Below are 15,969 nucleotides of genomic sequence, written 5' to 3'. Positions count from 1 at the left end.
TCTCCGTGTGATTGCTTTGCATATCCCAATCACACCCTGTGACAGGGTGTGGAGGTGCAGGGCATCCACTGAGGTAGTTGCCCTGGTGCAGCTGCCCAGGCAGGTGCCCCTTTGCCAGCCCTGCTGGGTGTTGGGGTCCCTGGGGTCTGCTCACATGAGGTGAGAACCCGTCACCTGCCTTCTTTAGCCATTGCTGGGCCCCAAGGCTGCTCTGGTGCCTTTGGCAGGTCTGTGGTGTGACAGAAGTAGCTCCCAGGGTATCCAGGAGAGCCATGAGACAGGAAGAGAGATAGAGAGAAGCAGGGCTGGGACACTGCTCCTGTGCAGCCCAGGCTGTTTCCAGCTTTTTCTGGGTGCAGACTGTAGGAATGTCGCTGTCAGGCTCATCTGGCAGTGCCAAACCCAGCTCTGCTCCACTGAGGATGGCACAGACAGGGACCACTGGCACTGACAGAGAGCTGGAAACTGGGCTGTTGCTTCCCAGTTTCCAGCTGGGATAGTGGCCAAGCAGGAAGTTCCGGGGACGCCCCCCATGGCTCCAAACATCACCTTTGCCCGCAGTTCCTGTTTTGGCAGGGATATAAAGGTGGTGTGAGTAGGGAGAGCCCAGCACACCACAGCACTGCAGGAAGCCAGGATGGGAGTGCAGAGCTTGGCAGCAGCTTGCGGGGCACTGGCCTTGTGCCTGGCACTCACCACAGCCACCAACCCCGGCTTCGTGGTGAGGATCACCCAGGCAGGCTTGGACTACGGTGGGTTCTGCTTCTGATTTCTCTCCTCACAGATGTGCTGGTGGCAGAGGTGTGGAGCCAGGTACCCTGTGAGAAATGCAGGGCACCGGAGCAGCATAGCGGATCGTCGGCCATGGGCGTTCATGTGAGGAGCACAGGGGAAGGATGGGGAAATCCTTGGACAGGGGTGCCAAATGCATGCCCAGGGCTTCTCCTCTTGCACCTGCCTGCCCCTCACCCCAAAACTCGATGGAGCCCCAGCAGAGGGGAGTAGCCCAGTGGGGTCTCAGGGAGCTGCAGCGAGGCAATGTGAGAGACTGGCCCAGCAGGAGGGTGCAGGTCTCACAGCATGTCAAGTTAGCCAAGCCGTGAGCCTTGGAGGAGGGTGCTGCAGAGGAGAGAGGAGCTGGGGAGTTTTGGGATGGGCCAGTGGCAGAGAAGAATGGGTCCTGTGCCAGTGTTAATGAAGCTGCTGGAGCCACGGCTGCAGCAGAGCGCAGTTAAGGCATCGTAACAGCAGCCTAGTGCCTTGGACCTCCTGCACATCTCACCCAGCGCACAGCCTGGTGAGCGAGGACTGGGACACACCTCTCCTTCCTGTGGCCACCACCTTCCCCTGGGGCTGCAAGTAGGGCACCAGGCAGCATTGCCTGTGTGCTTCCAGGGCTCTGTGCACAGAGGTTTGCTTTAAAGCCGGCCTGGGAGGCAGCATCACCTGGATCTTCCCTTTGATCCTTCTGCTGCATGCTTGGTGTGTGCTCCCGCTGCTGTGGCAGTGGTGGAGTGAGGCTCTCCCTTGTGTCCCTGCAGCCAATCAGCAGGGGATTGCGATCCTGGAGAAGGAGCTGGCCCACCTGAAGCTGCCAGACCTCTCGGGTAGATCAGGGAAGGTGCGCTATTCCATCTCCAGGTGAGACCTGCCAGTCCCCAACAACCCAGGCGAGGAGCAGGAGGGGTGGGGAGGGTGGGGAGTCCCCAGAGCAGTGAGGAGCATCCTGTCCCCTCACAGCTCCCTGAGGTGTTGGCCCTGTCCTTGGTGCAGGCAGATATGTTCCCATTTCAGTCCTTGCCCAAGGGGAAAAAGGGAACCGGAGTCATGGCGCACTGGGTATGGGTGGATTGTGTGCAGTCAAATCCTGGGTAGTGGAGATGGCCTTGCCTGTGGGACCAGGGCACGCGTTCCCATGTGGAGCAGGAGCCCAGGCCCGGTGGAAATGCCAGCTCCCTGCTGCCCCAGGTGCCCCTCTGCTCCTGCAGAGTTTGCATCTGCTGCGGATGACTGCAAGGGCCACATTCCCAAAGCTGCTGCTCTGCTCTGTGTGTCCCTGCCAGGCACAGCTTTGCAGCAGCAGAACTGCAGCTGGGGATGCTGCCAGTGCAGTGACTCCACTCCCTCCCGCTCACCCTCCTACCCTGCATTATTGTCTCCCTCCATCCCTTCTCAGCCTTGTGCTTGGGAGTGAGGAACCTCTATAACATGACTTTTTTTATTATTCATTCGTTTTCAGACTGCGCCTTCGTGATTTCCGCTTGCCATACTCACGGATTACCCCAGTCTCCAATGTGGGCCTGCAGGTCTCCATCTCCAACGCCTTTGCTGAGCTTAATGGGGACTGGCGGGTGAAGTATCGCTTCATGTGAGTGCCCAGTTCTTCCTCTCTCTGTTCAGGCACCCACTCCATGTCTTCCTATCTGGATCAGGACAGGATTTTTCTCCTCTCCCTCTCCCTCTCCCTCTCCCTCTCCCTCTCCCTCTCCCTCTCCCTCTCCCTCTCCCTTGTGTTTTGGACAGCTGTTACTTTGGTCCCCCAGATGTGATGACTAAAAACAGGGTGGGAGGCAGGAACAGGGCACACGATGGAGGAGCTATACAGGCACACTCAGGGCTCTCTTCAACCTCCTCTACTTCCTCTCACTCCCCTCTATTTAAAGGTTACCTTTCCTAGTTTATGTGCCACTGAAATTTGTTTCCCCTGTGTTTAAACACTTTCCCAGTCTCCTCTGGTTCCACCCTACAAGGGGGAGACTCATCTACATAGATTCATCCTTAAGCTGATTTGAGGTCTCTTCACCAGGCCTGGGCATTGACAAATGTCCCTTTCTCATTCCCTTCTCCCTGCAGCCGGGGCCACGGATCTTTTAACCTGAAGGTGGAAAATGTCTCCTTCAAAATCACCCTGAGGCTGGGCAGTGACACCAGTGGGAAGCCCACCATCAGCACCTCAGACTGCAGTGCCCACATCTCCAAAGTCCGAGTGCGCTTTTCGGGGAAATTTGGGTATGTAACTTCACTGGAAGGTTTGGAAACACTGTGTGTTAGCCCACATGCCATGGGAATGTGCCTCTGCCATTGGGATGTGGCCCTGGTACGAGGAGCAGGTTGTTGGCAAATCTGAGGCTGCCTGGTCTTAAATCTGGCCTGCATTTCTCCTGCTGTGGCTGTACATTTAAGGCAGCTGGGTGTGGTTAAGGCAGACACCAGACTTCTGTGGTTTACCAGCAAGTCTGCTTGCAAATGTAAACCCTAGGGCAAAGCCAGATGCCAAACTGGTGTGGGAATGAAGTTCCAAGGGTGTTGCATCTCTCGGGTCTCCCTTTCCTGGGCACATCTGCACTATGGATCTGAGCTAGACAGGGCTTCTCTCTGTCTGCAGGTGGCTTTACAACCTGTTCCACAAGCGTGTTGAGTCCAAGCTGCGGGACAGTCTGGGGCACAAGGTATGTGAGCAGAGGAGGGCAGGGCCCTGGGTTTTCTGGTGGTCTTCAGCCTTCACTTATAGGTGATGTGCTGGAAGGATCAGATGTAGGGATGTAACTTGAGCCAGAGCACACCCCTGTAGGGTGGGTTAATCCTCTCAGTTGCTCTTCATCTCCTGGCTGCCAAGGTGATTCCTGCATTTGCCACATGAGATTCCTTCCAAGGGTCTCCCCAGAGCTGAGCTGTGCTGAGGGGAAATTGCTGCAAGCAGAGGCTTGTCGGTATAAACCCTGCTTGTGTCTTGGACACTTACTGTGCTGCCTGCTGAATGGAGACAATCATCACTGTGTGCTCCTTTATTTAAGCAGGCTCTGTCATGGAGCAGGGAGCGTGGCTGAGGCTCCAAGTGGGGGGCTGTGACCCGGCTGCCCCCGCTCAGCTCTGTGGTCTTTCTGTCCCACAGATCTGTGACAATGTGGCCAAGACTGTACAAAATGAGCTCCGGAAGCAGATCCAGACCCTGCCAGGTACTGGGGGGCTGTAAGTGGGGTCAGGAGCAGCTCTTCCTAGCTTTTCCCAGCCATAAGGAATGTTTTACTTTGGGTCCATTCTCCGTCTCCTGGCATTCTGGCACCCAAGCTGGGAGCTGGGGAGCATCTTCTCAGCAGAGACAAATCACAGTGTGTCCTGTCTGGGCACTGTGTGTCTGTTTGGCTGTGGAGATCCCTTCAGGATCTGTGCCCAAGGACTTGCAGGGGCTTAGGCTGCCTTAGCTGGGGGACCCAGGCCATTCCTCACCTCCAGGAGATGGCTGTGCAACATCCAGGAGAAAAATGGAAGGAGAAAAATGGAAGTTTTTGCTTCTTAGCAGAAGCAAGCACAGAGGCAATTAGTAATGAGCTGATGCTTCAGGAAGCCCAGGCATGGCACTGCCCAGATGCCAGTGGATGCCATCTGCTCCCAGCTTTCCTGACCATCTCCTTCTTACTCATCTCTCTTCCTTGTGTTTACAGTCACAGCCAGGATAGATGACAAGACTGGGATCGATTACTCCTTGGTGGCACCCCCAAGAGCTACTGCCCAGTCTCTGGACGCAGACCTGAAGGTGAGAGGCGGCCCTGGGGACACTTGATTTGGCCAATGCCATTGCCACAGGCAGGTGGGAACCAAGGCTTTGGGACCTGCTGCAAATGCTGTTTGCCAGCCTTGAGTGAGCAGGTGAGCCTCACTGCTAGTTGCAGCCCTTCTCCACATCTCTCCCTCCTCCCAGGGTGAATTCTACTCCCTGGGCCACCGCTCCACGGTCCCCTTCTCACCGCTGCCGCTGGCCTTCCCCTCGGATCACGACCGCATGGTTTACTTTGGAGCCTCCAGCTACTTCTTCAACACAGCTGGCCTTGCCTACCACAAGGCCGGGGCACTGGTCTTTGAAATCACAGAGGCCGTGGTGAGTGCCACGAGTGGGACGGGGCTGGGGAAGATGTTCCATTTGCTGAGGTGCTCCGGGAACAGCCAGCAGTCTTGGAGAAGCCCCAGGGAGAGAGCTGGGGGCTGTGGGATGGGGCTGGGCTGTTGGACATGGAAGCAATTCCAGACAGGTGGGCTCACCATGGGCTCCTCTGTGCCACATTGCCCCAGTGTGACAGTCCTCTCCCTGCAGATTCCAAAGGATGCAGGATTCATATTGGACACTTCTGTCTTCTCAGCCTTCATTCCCCAGGTGAGCAGTCTGGCCCTGCCTGCCCAGAGCTCTTGCACACACGGGCTTGGCTCTGTGCCAGGTGTTCTCCCTCAGGACCAGGGGTTTGTGCCAACATTCCCATTCTGTCTCTCCTCCCACATAGCTGGAGGAGATGTACCCAAACACGTCAATGAAGTTCAGGCTGTCTGCTCCCACTGCTCCCTTCCTGACTATAGGACCAGGAGGAATCTCGTTCCAGCCCGTTGTGGATGCCCAGGCTTATGCCATCCTTCCCAACTCCAGCCTGGCTCCTCTCTTCCTCCTCAGCCTGGTGAGTTCAAACACAGCCTGTGGCAATGGGGCAGAAGGGAGCTTGAGCTGTGCCCAGTCCTGTTGCCCAGGTCCTGCCAGGGGAGGTGCCGGGTGTTGTCCAGGCACAGTGGGGATGTCCCTAACAGAACAATTCCTGGGCTGACAAATGCCGGGTTTAATGCTGGCTGCAAACACAGCCCTGGATGGGCAGTGGTGTGCTTCAGCTGGCCAGAGCCCTTCTCCCAGGTGTCTGCTCCGGGGTGAGGCAGGGTGAGCACTGCCAGAGCTCTGTGCTCTCTCCCCAGACAGGAAACGTGACTGCTGTCATCAACGTGAGATCCGGACGCATAGTTGGGAGCCTGGATGTGGGCAGGTACAGACGGGAGCAGCCACTGACTGGGCAAGGGGTGGCAGGGGATGTTTCTGGTTTGGGTGCCCAGGGACAAAAGGGGGGTGGGAAGATCCCAGGAATGTGGGCTTGGTGTGGAGGGAATGAGCTGGGGCTGGAGGGAGTGGGATCTGCATGGCCATCGTTGGGTGGAATTGCTCCCTCCATTGGAACATCCTCCACAGCACCACTTCTGTCCCTGCACAGGATCAGGCTCTCTCTGAAGGATTCGGCTGTTGGCACTTTCCAGGTAAGCTATCCTTGACCATGACCAGAAGCCCCAGCATGGAGCTGGCAGCCTGCTGGGGGCCAGGACGAGAGCTCATTCCCTGCTGCCTCCCAATATGGGTGACATATGGGCCCTGCAGCCACCTCCTGCCTCAGCCTGCAAGGCTGGGAAACATGTGGAGCCACATCCACTGCTGTTCTCACCCCAACATTTCCTACCCTGCCAGTCTGGCCAGGCAAAGCTGCTGGTCTCTGCCAAAGCCTGTGCCCATCCCAGCTCCTCAACTCCTTTTCCTAATTATCCTCCAATGCCTTCATGTCTCCTGTCCCACAAGCTAAAGCTTTTCTTCCCTCTCTCCCTACTCCCCAGGTGGAATTTCTGCAGTCCATAATGAACTACTTGACTTCCAATGTCGTGCTCCCACATCTCAATGGTGAGAAACTACTGGGGGGGAATGGGGGTGCTGGAGCACTCTGCACTCGGGTTGCTCCATCCATGTAGTCCCAGCTCAGTAATTAAATCCTCATTGCCAAGGCTGTTCCAGAGAAAAGTGTGTGCAGGAGGCAGCAGTGAAGTGGTGGGAGTCTCTTGCTGCTCTGACAGGCTCCCAGCAGCAAACGCAATGGAAAATATGAGTGCTGTGCATATCCTAATGCTTTCCAGACCCTCTCCCCCAATCCCTGCTTCTCCTGCCTCACCAGTGGTTCAGATCAGAGTGGGGCTGGTGGCTGGAGGGGCTGAGGGGACTGTCATGGCACAACACAACAGCCCTATCCCAGGAACTTGGGAGGAGATTCCTCTGCCTGCCCCAGGAGCAGTGGAGGAGAGGAAAGGGCTGGGAGGAAGGAGGTGGCCACCTTCTCTGTGTGCTCTGTGCTCTGTGCTCCCTTGATTCCCATTCCCATCCCAATGTGGACACATCTGTTGCCTTTTCCAGCCCGGTTAAATAAGGGTTTCCCTCTGCCAGTTCTGGACAGGATTCAGCTCTCCAATATCCTTGTGAAATTCCACCAGGTGAGTGAGGGGGAACACCTGGTCCCAGCTGGGCCCATTCTGCTGCCCCCAAAGCCCTGCTTACCAGCACAGCCCCAAATCCAGTACCCCCAGCTGTGCTGGGAAGTGATGGATGGAAGGGTGCTCTTCACCGAGATCCCAATGGCCCAGTGGCAAACCAGAGCCACATGTGCCAATCCATTCTCCCTTAGGGATGTGGTGGGTGCTGGGCAATGCAGCTGCCACGGCCAGCAGTGGCAGCTCAGCACTTTGTCTCTCTCCCAGAATTTCCTGCTGCTTGGAGCAGACGTTCACTTCCAGCCCCGGGGATGAAGATGAGGCAATGAGAGCTCTTCAGCAATAAATATGCTCCATTCACCACTTTGCCCTTCCCTGCCCCTGATCCCAGTGCCAAAGGTCAATACTCCTGCCAGTACCCTGCACTGCTGCCTTCGCCCGGACCCTCCGTCCTCCTTCTGGGGCCTCACTCATAAGCTGGGGCTGCCCTGTCCTGAGCTGCAGCCGCGTCCTTCCTCTGAGCAGCAATAAAGGTGCCGGTGCCAGGGCCTGAGTGTCAGTGTCACTGTTTGTGCTTGAGGCTACACTGGGCCAGGTGGGAGGTGAAGCTGGATCAGGATCACTTTGTTGGGCTGTTTCCATGGCCATGGAGAGGCACCAGGAACACCTGTGTTCTGCTGTCCTGTCCCTTCGCTCCAGCCTTGTGGCAGTGTGGCTGGAAAGAGCACAGTGGAAAAGGCCCTGGGTGCTGGTCAACAGCAGCTGAACATGAGCACCAGGTGGGCAAGAAGGCCAGGGGCAACCTGGCCTGTATCAACCGGGCCTGTAACCAGCGTGGCAGCCAGACCAGGGAAGGGATTGTCACCCTGGCATGGGTGAGGCCCACACTTCAAGTCCTATGTCCAGTTCTGATCCCTCACACAAAATGGACTTGGAGGTGCTGGAGCATGTCCAGAGCAGGGCAATAGAGCTGGGGAAGGGGTTGGAGCACCAGGAGCCTCTGAGGGAGCTGGGGGGGGTGGGGCTCAGCCTGGAGAAAAGGAGGCTCAGGGGGGATCTTCCTGCTCTCACAACTCCCTGACAGGAGGCTGCAGACAGGTGTGGTCAGGCTCTGCTTCCAGACAGCAGGCAAGAGGACATACTGCACCAGAGGACTTTTAAGCTGGATATTGGGAAAAATTCTTTCACAGAAAGGGTCATTAGACCTTGAAATGGGCTGTCCAGGGTGCTGGTGAAATCACCATCCCTGGAGGTGTTTAAGTGAAGTGCCGCTCAGTGCCCTGGTCTAGCTGGCATGGTGGTTCTGCGTCACAGGTCGAATTCGATCATCTCTGAGGTCCTTTCCAACCTAATTAATTCTGTGATTTTGCGATTCCCGCGGCGGCACCGCCCAACTGCGAGGCGGGCCCGGAACCGCGGCGGGGCGGAACGCGGCGCCGAGGGGCGGAGGTGGCGGCGGGGCTGCTTTGTCGGCGCACGGCGAGGCCGCCCCGTCCCTCGTCGGCCGGTCCGTCCCCCAAAGCGCCCCCCCCGGCCGCGGCCATGCTGCCCGGGGCCCGAGCGCTGCGGGCGGCGGGGCTGCTCCGCCCGCCCGGGGCCGCCCCCCACACCGGGGCCGCCCGCAGAGCGCGCTGCGGGCCGGGACCGCGGCCGGCGGGGCGCGGCGTCGCGCTGCCCGCGGGGCCCGACCTGCGGCACTTCCTGCGGGCCGCTGCCGCGCGGCAGCCGGAGCCGTCGCAGGAGCTGCCGCCTGAGCTGGGCTCTACGCCCGGGGCCCCGAAAGGTCTGTGGGTGTTCGGGGCCGGAGCTGTTGTGGTCGGCCGGACCCTGCTGCTGTGGCCTCGCTACGGGGTCAAGGGCAGCCGTAAAGCCGGTGCAGACAGTGGTGCTCCACAGCCGGAGCAGAGTGGGGAAGATGGCTTGCTTGAGAGCTTTTGGTGCTCTGAGGGGGTTTTGACACTGGGAGGAGTTTAGTCCTGCAAAGTCGTGTGTGTTCTTCCACCATGGAGCTGGGCAGAGAGGTTGCTGTGGCACCTGCTAGCAGTGTGTGCTGGGCTGTCAGTGGGGCTGTGGAAGCCCCTGCGGGGCTCTGGTGCCCTGGCTGGGATGGTTTTCATTGCCATGAGTGTTGTCATCTCAGTAAGGACGCAGCTGCTGCTGCTGCTGCTCTGCAGTCATGTCCCAGCCCTGCTGTGTTGCAGAGCACACAGGTTTCCCAGAGTCTGACCTCTGGTTTATCCGTGTGGGCTGCAAGTGCAGGCATTTTTTGTGCTGCTCCCCTGACTCCAATGGTGGCATTGAAGGCTTCTTCCCGCAGAGAAGGGGATAGGACAGGTTGTGGATGGGAGCTGAGCAGGCTCCTGCGTCACACGCCCTTTGTTGCAGTGTACCTGGAGACCTATGGCTGCCAGATGAACGTCAGTGACACGGAGATCGCCTGGGCTATCCTGCAGAAGAACGGCTACACCAGGACAAAGGAGCTGGACGAGGTAAGGCAGCACCTTGGCTGCTCTCCTGGAGCACAGCCCTCGTGCCCTGGCTGTGCCTGCAAGTCCCAGCTTTTCTCTGGAGCACGGCCGTGTGGGATGTTACGAGTTTTGCGGTCTGAGTCCTGTGAAGTGAAGGAAGCTGCTTAACAAGTGTGGCAGAAAGCTGTGGGTTGTCTTTTTTCTTTAAAGTACTGGGCTCCATCTCAGTTGGAGAGGGATTGGACGCAGTGGGATCCTGCTGGCTCATCTTTGAGTTTAGTGAAGACTCTGCTTGTCTTCTCTTTTTTTTTGCAACTCCTTTTGTTGAAACCTGCCGTGTACTCAGGCAGGGCTTTTTCCCTGACTTCAGTGAGTTTTATAGCTTCAGGTTACCTGGGCAGGGCATGAGAACTTATTGATGGCTTTTATAGATTCTTCTCTTTTTGTTGCTTTCGATTTAGGCAGATGTGGTTCTTCTTGTCACCTGTTCTGTGAGGTAAGGAAATGTTTGTCACTGGTTTGGGACAGGTTTTAAGGAATTAACATTTGAAACCCAGGGCAATAAAGGTGTTGCCTGAGGAAAGGAGTGTGGAGGTATGAACCTGGCTGTTTAGCTGAGGGTAGGGCTGGCTGGTGCTATGATTTACGACATTAATTGTGCTATGAATTGCTTCTCGGGGTAGTGAGAAGTTCTTTGGTAGTGTAAGCTCTGTGTATATACCATGGGCAGTGAGAGACCTGCACAATTAATGATTTTATTTTTAAATATTCTATCTTCCCTTGAAGCAACTCTCTACTACGGTGTCTGTACTTTAAAAAATGTGAGAAATATGTTTAGGGGCAACTTGATATAAAGGGAACTTTGCTTGTTTTTTCTGAATGCAGAAGACACGTACGGCTCATTGTCACTTGCAGAATACTTTGTGCTGTGGCCAAGGCACTTTTTCTCTCCTAAGCTTAGTCCAGGAGGTGTTTCTGATATGGAGATGCTCTCAGGCAAGCAAAGTGATAGCAGATTAAGAGTCAAGACATAATCCCCACACCACAAAGGGCACTCTCAGGTGCCATTAGATTCCCTGCCTTTCGCTGAATTCTCCTCACAAAGCACTTGGGCAGCTTCAGGCTGGGGCTGTGCTCAAGAGCAGCCGCTGGAATGCCCAGTTTTCCTGTGTCCCCAGGGAGAAGGCAGAGCAGGCCATCTGGAACCGTCTGCAGCACCTCAAGGCGCTGAAGGCCCGGCGGCCCCGGGCTCGTGCTCCGCTCCGCATCGGGATCCTGGGTAGGGCCGTGCTGCCTCCCCTGTGTCCCACTGGCAGCACCCGCCTTTCCCTGGGGTGAAAGCAGCTGGGAAGGGCTGCGGGGGAGTAACAGAGGGCAGGCACTGCCTCCTGAGGCCTTTCCCCTTTGTTGGCAGGATGCATGGCCGAGAGGCTCAAGGAGGAGATTCTGCACAGAGAGAAGCTGGTCGATGTTGTGGCAGGACCTGATGCCTACCGTGACCTTCCCCGGCTGCTGGCAGTGGCAGAGTCTGGCCAGCAAGCTGCCAATGTCCTGCTATCCCTAGATGAGACGTATGCTGACATTCTCCCCGTCCAGACTAGTGCAGGTGGCACGACAGCCTTTGTGTGAGTACCTTTTCCCAGTGCTTGTTTCTGTGGCTCCGGTTTGGAAATCTGCCGTGCAGGGCATATGTGTCAGTGACAGCAGCTGCCCAGGGGATGCAGTGCCTGGCTGCACTGTGTCTCCCAAAGTGTGTGCATGTTTGCTGCTGCTTTGCTGTGTGACTGAGTGCTGGAGAGCGTGCCCTCAGCTCTGGCTGTTGTGGGCTTCTCTCCCTTTCCTTTGGGAATGCTGACTCTCAGCCTGATGCTGCATTGAGTGATTTCTGTGCCACTGTCCCTTCCTCAACTCCATGCCTCTCTCATCCCCTCTATTCTGTGGTGCCCTGCCTCAGGTTCTGCTATTTATTTTTCTAATCCTCCACACGTTATTACTTCTGATTGTTTCGTTTTTGTGATATCATTGTCAGACACGTAGTCAGACTCTGCTTGGTGTGGCCGTAGTGTGTGGAAGGAGAGTATCTCTCTCTGCAGGAGTGGGATGTAAAAGAATCTTTGATCACTGCCAGGCTGCAGTGACAGTCTGTGCCTCATTAGTTCTTTCCAGTTTTCTTGGAAATGTGCATGAAAAATCAGGAGGTGTCAGCTCAGGGCAAGCTGAATGCAGTGTGGATGGCCTGTGTGTGGAGCTTGGCTGCAGGCAGCAGCAGGATGGGCAGGATGCAGCGTGGATGGTTCTGGAGGCGTGACCCGTGCTTTACCTCTCGGCAGGTCCATCATGCGGGGCTGTGACAACATGTGCACTTACTGCATTGTGCCCTTCACCCGAGGCCGGGAAAGGAGCCGCCCCATCGCCTCCATCCTGCAGGAAGTGAGGATGCTCTCAGATCAGGTGAGGCAGAGCCTCCTCCCACCTGTCCCAAACCATGGGAGGAAGGGTGGTTCCAGATAACAGTGTTTTCAGTGGTACTTGTAACCACTGCCTTTATCTGCGGAGTTGAGTTTGTGGCTTTTTGATTCCCCTTGTAATACTCCATCACAGACTGGGAAGGGAAGGCTTCTCTTGGAAACTCCTTGGAGTAATACTACGGGTGCCCTTGCAGCTCAGCCATCCTGCCCAGGTTATATTTCTTCCTCTCTTTATTTTGTAGGGAGTGAAAGAAGTGACTCTCTTGGGTCAGAATGTCAACAGCTTCCGAGACTTGTCCGAGGTGCAGTTCCAGTCAGTGGCTGCCCCGGGCCTCAGCCGTGGCTTTAGCACAGTCTACAAAGCCAAACAGGGAGGTTTGCGCTTCTCACACCTGCTGGACCAGGTCTCTAGGATTGACCCAGAAATGAGGATCCGTTTCACCTCTCCACACCCCAAGGATTTTCCTGATGAGGCAAGTGTAGAATAAATACCTTGGCCTCTGCTTGCAGGCAGTGAGGCAGCTCTGAAATGTGAGGTATGAGCGTGCTGCCTTCCCAAACAAAGAGAATGTGGGTTCCCAGACTGGGAACAGCAGCCCCTGGGAGTTGGATGCTGGGGCTAAGGCTGGCAGGTTTGCAGTTTGCTGTCTTTTACCCAAGGAAGACTCTTCCCTGGGCACTCCAGTACATTTAAGCTGTCTGAGACATCTCCTGATCACTTACCACAGGTCCTGCAGCTCATCCAGGAGCGACACAACATCTGCAAACAGCTGCACCTCCCAGCCCAGAGTGGGAGCACACGGGTCCTGGAGGCCATGCGGCGAGGGTGGGTCATCCCACGGGGAGCCCTGTGTCCTGCCCTCTGATTTGGGCTGCTGGTTTCTCCTCACTAATGTGGGATTCCAGTTAGCAAATCGGTGTGCTGTTCATTGCAGATACACAAGGGAAGCGTATTTGGAGCTCGTGCACCACGTGCGTGACTCTATTCCAGGTGCGTGTTCCTTTGGCTTGGTCTGAACTCGGCACAGCTGCATCTCACTGTCCTTGCCCGAGTGCAGCACTCCGGTCTTCCATGAGGGAAGTGTGCAGCTGCGTGCCTGTTACAGGAGTGAGCTTGAGCAGTGATTTCATCACTGGGTTCTGTGGAGAGACAGAGGAGGATCACCAGCAGACGGTGTCCTTACTGCAGGAAGTCCGCTACAACGTCGGCTTCCTGTTTGCCTACAGCATGAGACAGGTGAGTGCAGGCCCTGGTGGAGAAGGCTATTATCTCTGGGTGTCCCCTAAACTCCTCAGTGCTATTTCGCACAATAACACATTTTTTAAAAAGCTTTTGAAGATCATACCCAAAGGCTTGGTATGCTGCTAGATGTCATTTGTCCCAGGCCGCACTTGTAGGGTGTGTGGTTCTGTAAAGGGCTGTTGTGCCTGGGAGGCTTCCAGATTCTCTGTAGGAGCATCAGGGTTGGTAACTGCTCGGTGACCTGGCTCTGCAGATGCTCCAGGGTTATTGCTGAGAAACAACTGTGTCAGCAGGGGATGCAAATACATTATTTACTGATGAGGAATGCGCTGATGGAGCTGGGCTGGAGCCCAGATACAAGGGTCTGTCTGTCTGGAGGGAAGTGGCAAATTTTTGAGAAGGTATTTCCATGAGAAGAGTGGGTAGTTGGTAAGTCTCCATTAGAATGCTCTCCAGAGTGTATGATACTCTTGGGAAAGAGGACAGGAGGTTGGGAAATGTAAGGAAGCAAGGGAATTTGGATCACCATTCACATAGTACATAGATTAGAAATAGTAGCGTCTGTTGCCTGTCTTTGGACAGACAGGTACGGGCACATCCCACGCCAGAGCTGCAAAACTGTTTCACAGCCCACTGATACTCAGTGCCCTGCATCAGACCTTGCCTAAAAGGTGGAGGAGAAAGATGTGAGGAGCCACGAGGACATGGCTGACACTGGAATAGTTCCTTTGTGACACAAATTGAAATGCTCTTGGAGTGTGGGAAGCTGTTTCTGGAAGAGCAGTGGAGCTGGCTGGGGTCAGACACAAGGCTCTGGGGTCAGACACAAGGCTCTGGGGTCAGGCTGGGTGCTGAGGGGCCACTCTGGCTCTGTGTGTGCAGAAGACCCGGGCACATCACCGGCTGCAGGACGATGTCCCCGCGGATGTGAAGAAGCGGCGGCTGGAGCAGCTCATTGCCACCTTCCGGGAGGAGGCTGCCAGGGCCAACGCGGCGCTGGTGGGACAGTCCCAGCTGGTGCTGGTGGAAGGGGTGAGTGGGCCTGGAAGGGAATTCTCCTCTTCCTTTTCTTGCTGGCTCTGAGGCTGTGCACAGCAGTTGCCTCTTCTGCCTTCCCTTCTCCCTTTTCCCCTTGTAATCCCAGGACTCCCAAGACCATTTCTTGACACTGAAGCAGACAGCCTGACTTTTTCAGAGCACTGAGCTGAGCACAGGGGATGGGATCTGTTAGGGATACATGTCTGACCAAGCACAGAATCTGTGCTTTGGTGTGTGTGTCACCCAACAGCTCTGGCCACAGTGCTCTGTTCCGGGGCTTGGTTAATGTGGGTTTAATGCCATCAATAGTGCTCAATTAATTCCTGAGGCAATAAAGCTCAGCAGTGAATCAGAGCAATTGCCATGCAGGTAATGTTCCCTGTCCTCTTTCCAGCCCAGCAAACGCTCTGCCTCGGAGCTGTGTGGGAGGAACGATGGCAACATCAAGGTGATCTTCCCCGACGCCGAGCTGGAGGATGCTGCCGAGTGCAGGGCTCCAGGCAGAGCCCAGCCAGGGGACTATGTGATGGTGAAGGTGACCTACCTGCACTGCTCATTTCCTTGCACAGTGCTGTTCTCTAGGGTAGCTGCTGCCAGAAGAGCCTAAAATTAGAATGGATCCTTCCCAGCCTTTCTGTACCTGAGGAGCTGTGTTGTTTCTTTCAGGTAACCTCTGCCAGCTCACAGACCCTGCGGGGAGTTCCGCTCTGCCGGACCACGCTGTCCCGGGCTGCTGCTTCTCACTGAGGGATCCCTGCTGCCCCGGGATGGAAGCAGCACATATTCTCCATGAAGAAACAAGGAAGTGTGCTCAGGTGGAGATATGGTAGAAGCAGGAAGATACATATGTATATTAAAATGTATTTATGAAATAATAAAATACATATATATTTCTGCTTTGGTGCCAACTTACCCTTCATAGATGTGTGCAGGTTCAAAGGGGTAGAAGCTGTGTGTGAACTTGTAAAATCCAAGTATTGTGAGATTGTGTATTTTGACTTGCCCTGAGGCTTGTCCCACCCTTGCAGTGCTGCAGGTCTGTGCTCTGAGTGTGATCGCGTCCTCTGGCACAGCCCAGCCTGAGAGATGGACGTGCAGAGCAGTTCCTTCCTATGAGCTCAGCTGAATTTAGGAGCTGCAAAAGCTGGTAGTACCTACAAAATACAGCCCCAGAAGCTGCTGGAGAATAGCAGGAGTGCTGTCAAAGGGTCGAAAGAACTGAAATAACAGAAGATTGATTAATTGTTTCCAAATATTGGCAAAATGCTTGGAAAGGGCATGCAAGAACCCACACCATGTTTTTATGTTGGAATGTGGCGCTGGACTGTGGAATGAAGAATGGTGTTTAATGTGCACCAGGGAATCTGTTGTGTCTGGGGCTGAAGGAATGCAGCCTTGCCCTGGTACGGGCGAGGATTGGATCTTGTCTGGAGAAGATTTCCTTGTTTCCAGGCCTGGGGGATGCATGGGAAGAGATGGCTGCTAGTTGAGTGTCATCTCTGGCCTCTTAAAACCTGGGGTGCAGTTTTGTTATCCAAACATCTATGGGTGTCCTTCCCTTTGCTTACTAAGAGAAGTGGCTGTATTGATTTAAATGGCCAGCAAGTTCTTCAAGTGCATCTGACAGTTCCTTGTTTTCATCAGCCTGCAGCTGACCCTGGCTGCACAGTGTCACATTCCAGCCTGCTCTGTGAAATTCAAA

The 15,969-nt window shown here is 55.4% G+C and overlaps 2 protein-coding genes across 3 annotated transcripts; both read left to right on the top strand.

The window, feature by feature from the left end:
• The first annotated feature begins 637 nt into the window (after positions 1 to 637).
• Positions 638 to 7,570, top strand: LOC120760312 (bactericidal permeability-increasing protein-like). Its single transcript, XM_040080373.1, has 15 exons — positions 638 to 752; positions 1,542 to 1,641; positions 2,240 to 2,368; positions 2,854 to 3,009; positions 3,386 to 3,449; positions 3,893 to 3,956; positions 4,443 to 4,534; positions 4,700 to 4,876; positions 5,090 to 5,149; positions 5,274 to 5,441; positions 5,728 to 5,795; positions 6,018 to 6,060; positions 6,409 to 6,472; positions 6,977 to 7,053; positions 7,318 to 7,570. Exons 1-15 carry the CDS (start codon positions 638 to 640, stop codon positions 7,363 to 7,365), a joined length of 1,425 nt encoding a protein of 474 aa, XP_039936307.1. The 3' UTR covers positions 7,366 to 7,570.
• A 1,024-nt stretch (positions 7,571 to 8,594) lies between these two features.
• Positions 8,595 to 15,157, top strand: CDK5RAP1 (CDK5 regulatory subunit associated protein 1). Of its 2 annotated transcripts, XM_040080269.2 has the most exons (13): positions 8,595 to 8,833; positions 9,436 to 9,539; positions 9,980 to 10,014; positions 10,697 to 10,797; positions 10,933 to 11,143; positions 11,849 to 11,969; positions 12,229 to 12,459; positions 12,715 to 12,812; positions 12,922 to 12,977; positions 13,093 to 13,223; positions 14,112 to 14,261; positions 14,662 to 14,802; positions 14,934 to 15,157. In XM_040080269.2, the coding sequence occupies exons 2-13, from the start codon at positions 9,462 to 9,464 to the stop codon at positions 15,012 to 15,014; spliced, it is 1,434 nt and encodes a 477-aa protein (XP_039936203.1). In that variant the 5' UTR covers positions 8,595 to 8,833; positions 9,436 to 9,461; the 3' UTR covers positions 15,015 to 15,157. The 2 variants fall into 2 exon arrangements, with proteins under 2 accessions (XP_039936203.1, XP_058278640.1); XM_058422657.1 differs by lacking the exons at positions 8,595 to 8,833; positions 9,980 to 10,014.
• Positions 15,158 to 15,969: the final 812 nt, after the last annotated feature.

This window comes from Hirundo rustica, chromosome 16 (assembly GCF_015227805.2).
Source record: "Hirundo rustica isolate bHirRus1 chromosome 16, bHirRus1.pri.v3, whole genome shotgun sequence".
Taxonomy (NCBI): domain Eukaryota; kingdom Metazoa; phylum Chordata; class Aves; order Passeriformes; family Hirundinidae; genus Hirundo; species Hirundo rustica.
This window is presented reverse-complemented; position numbering and strand designations above follow the sequence as displayed.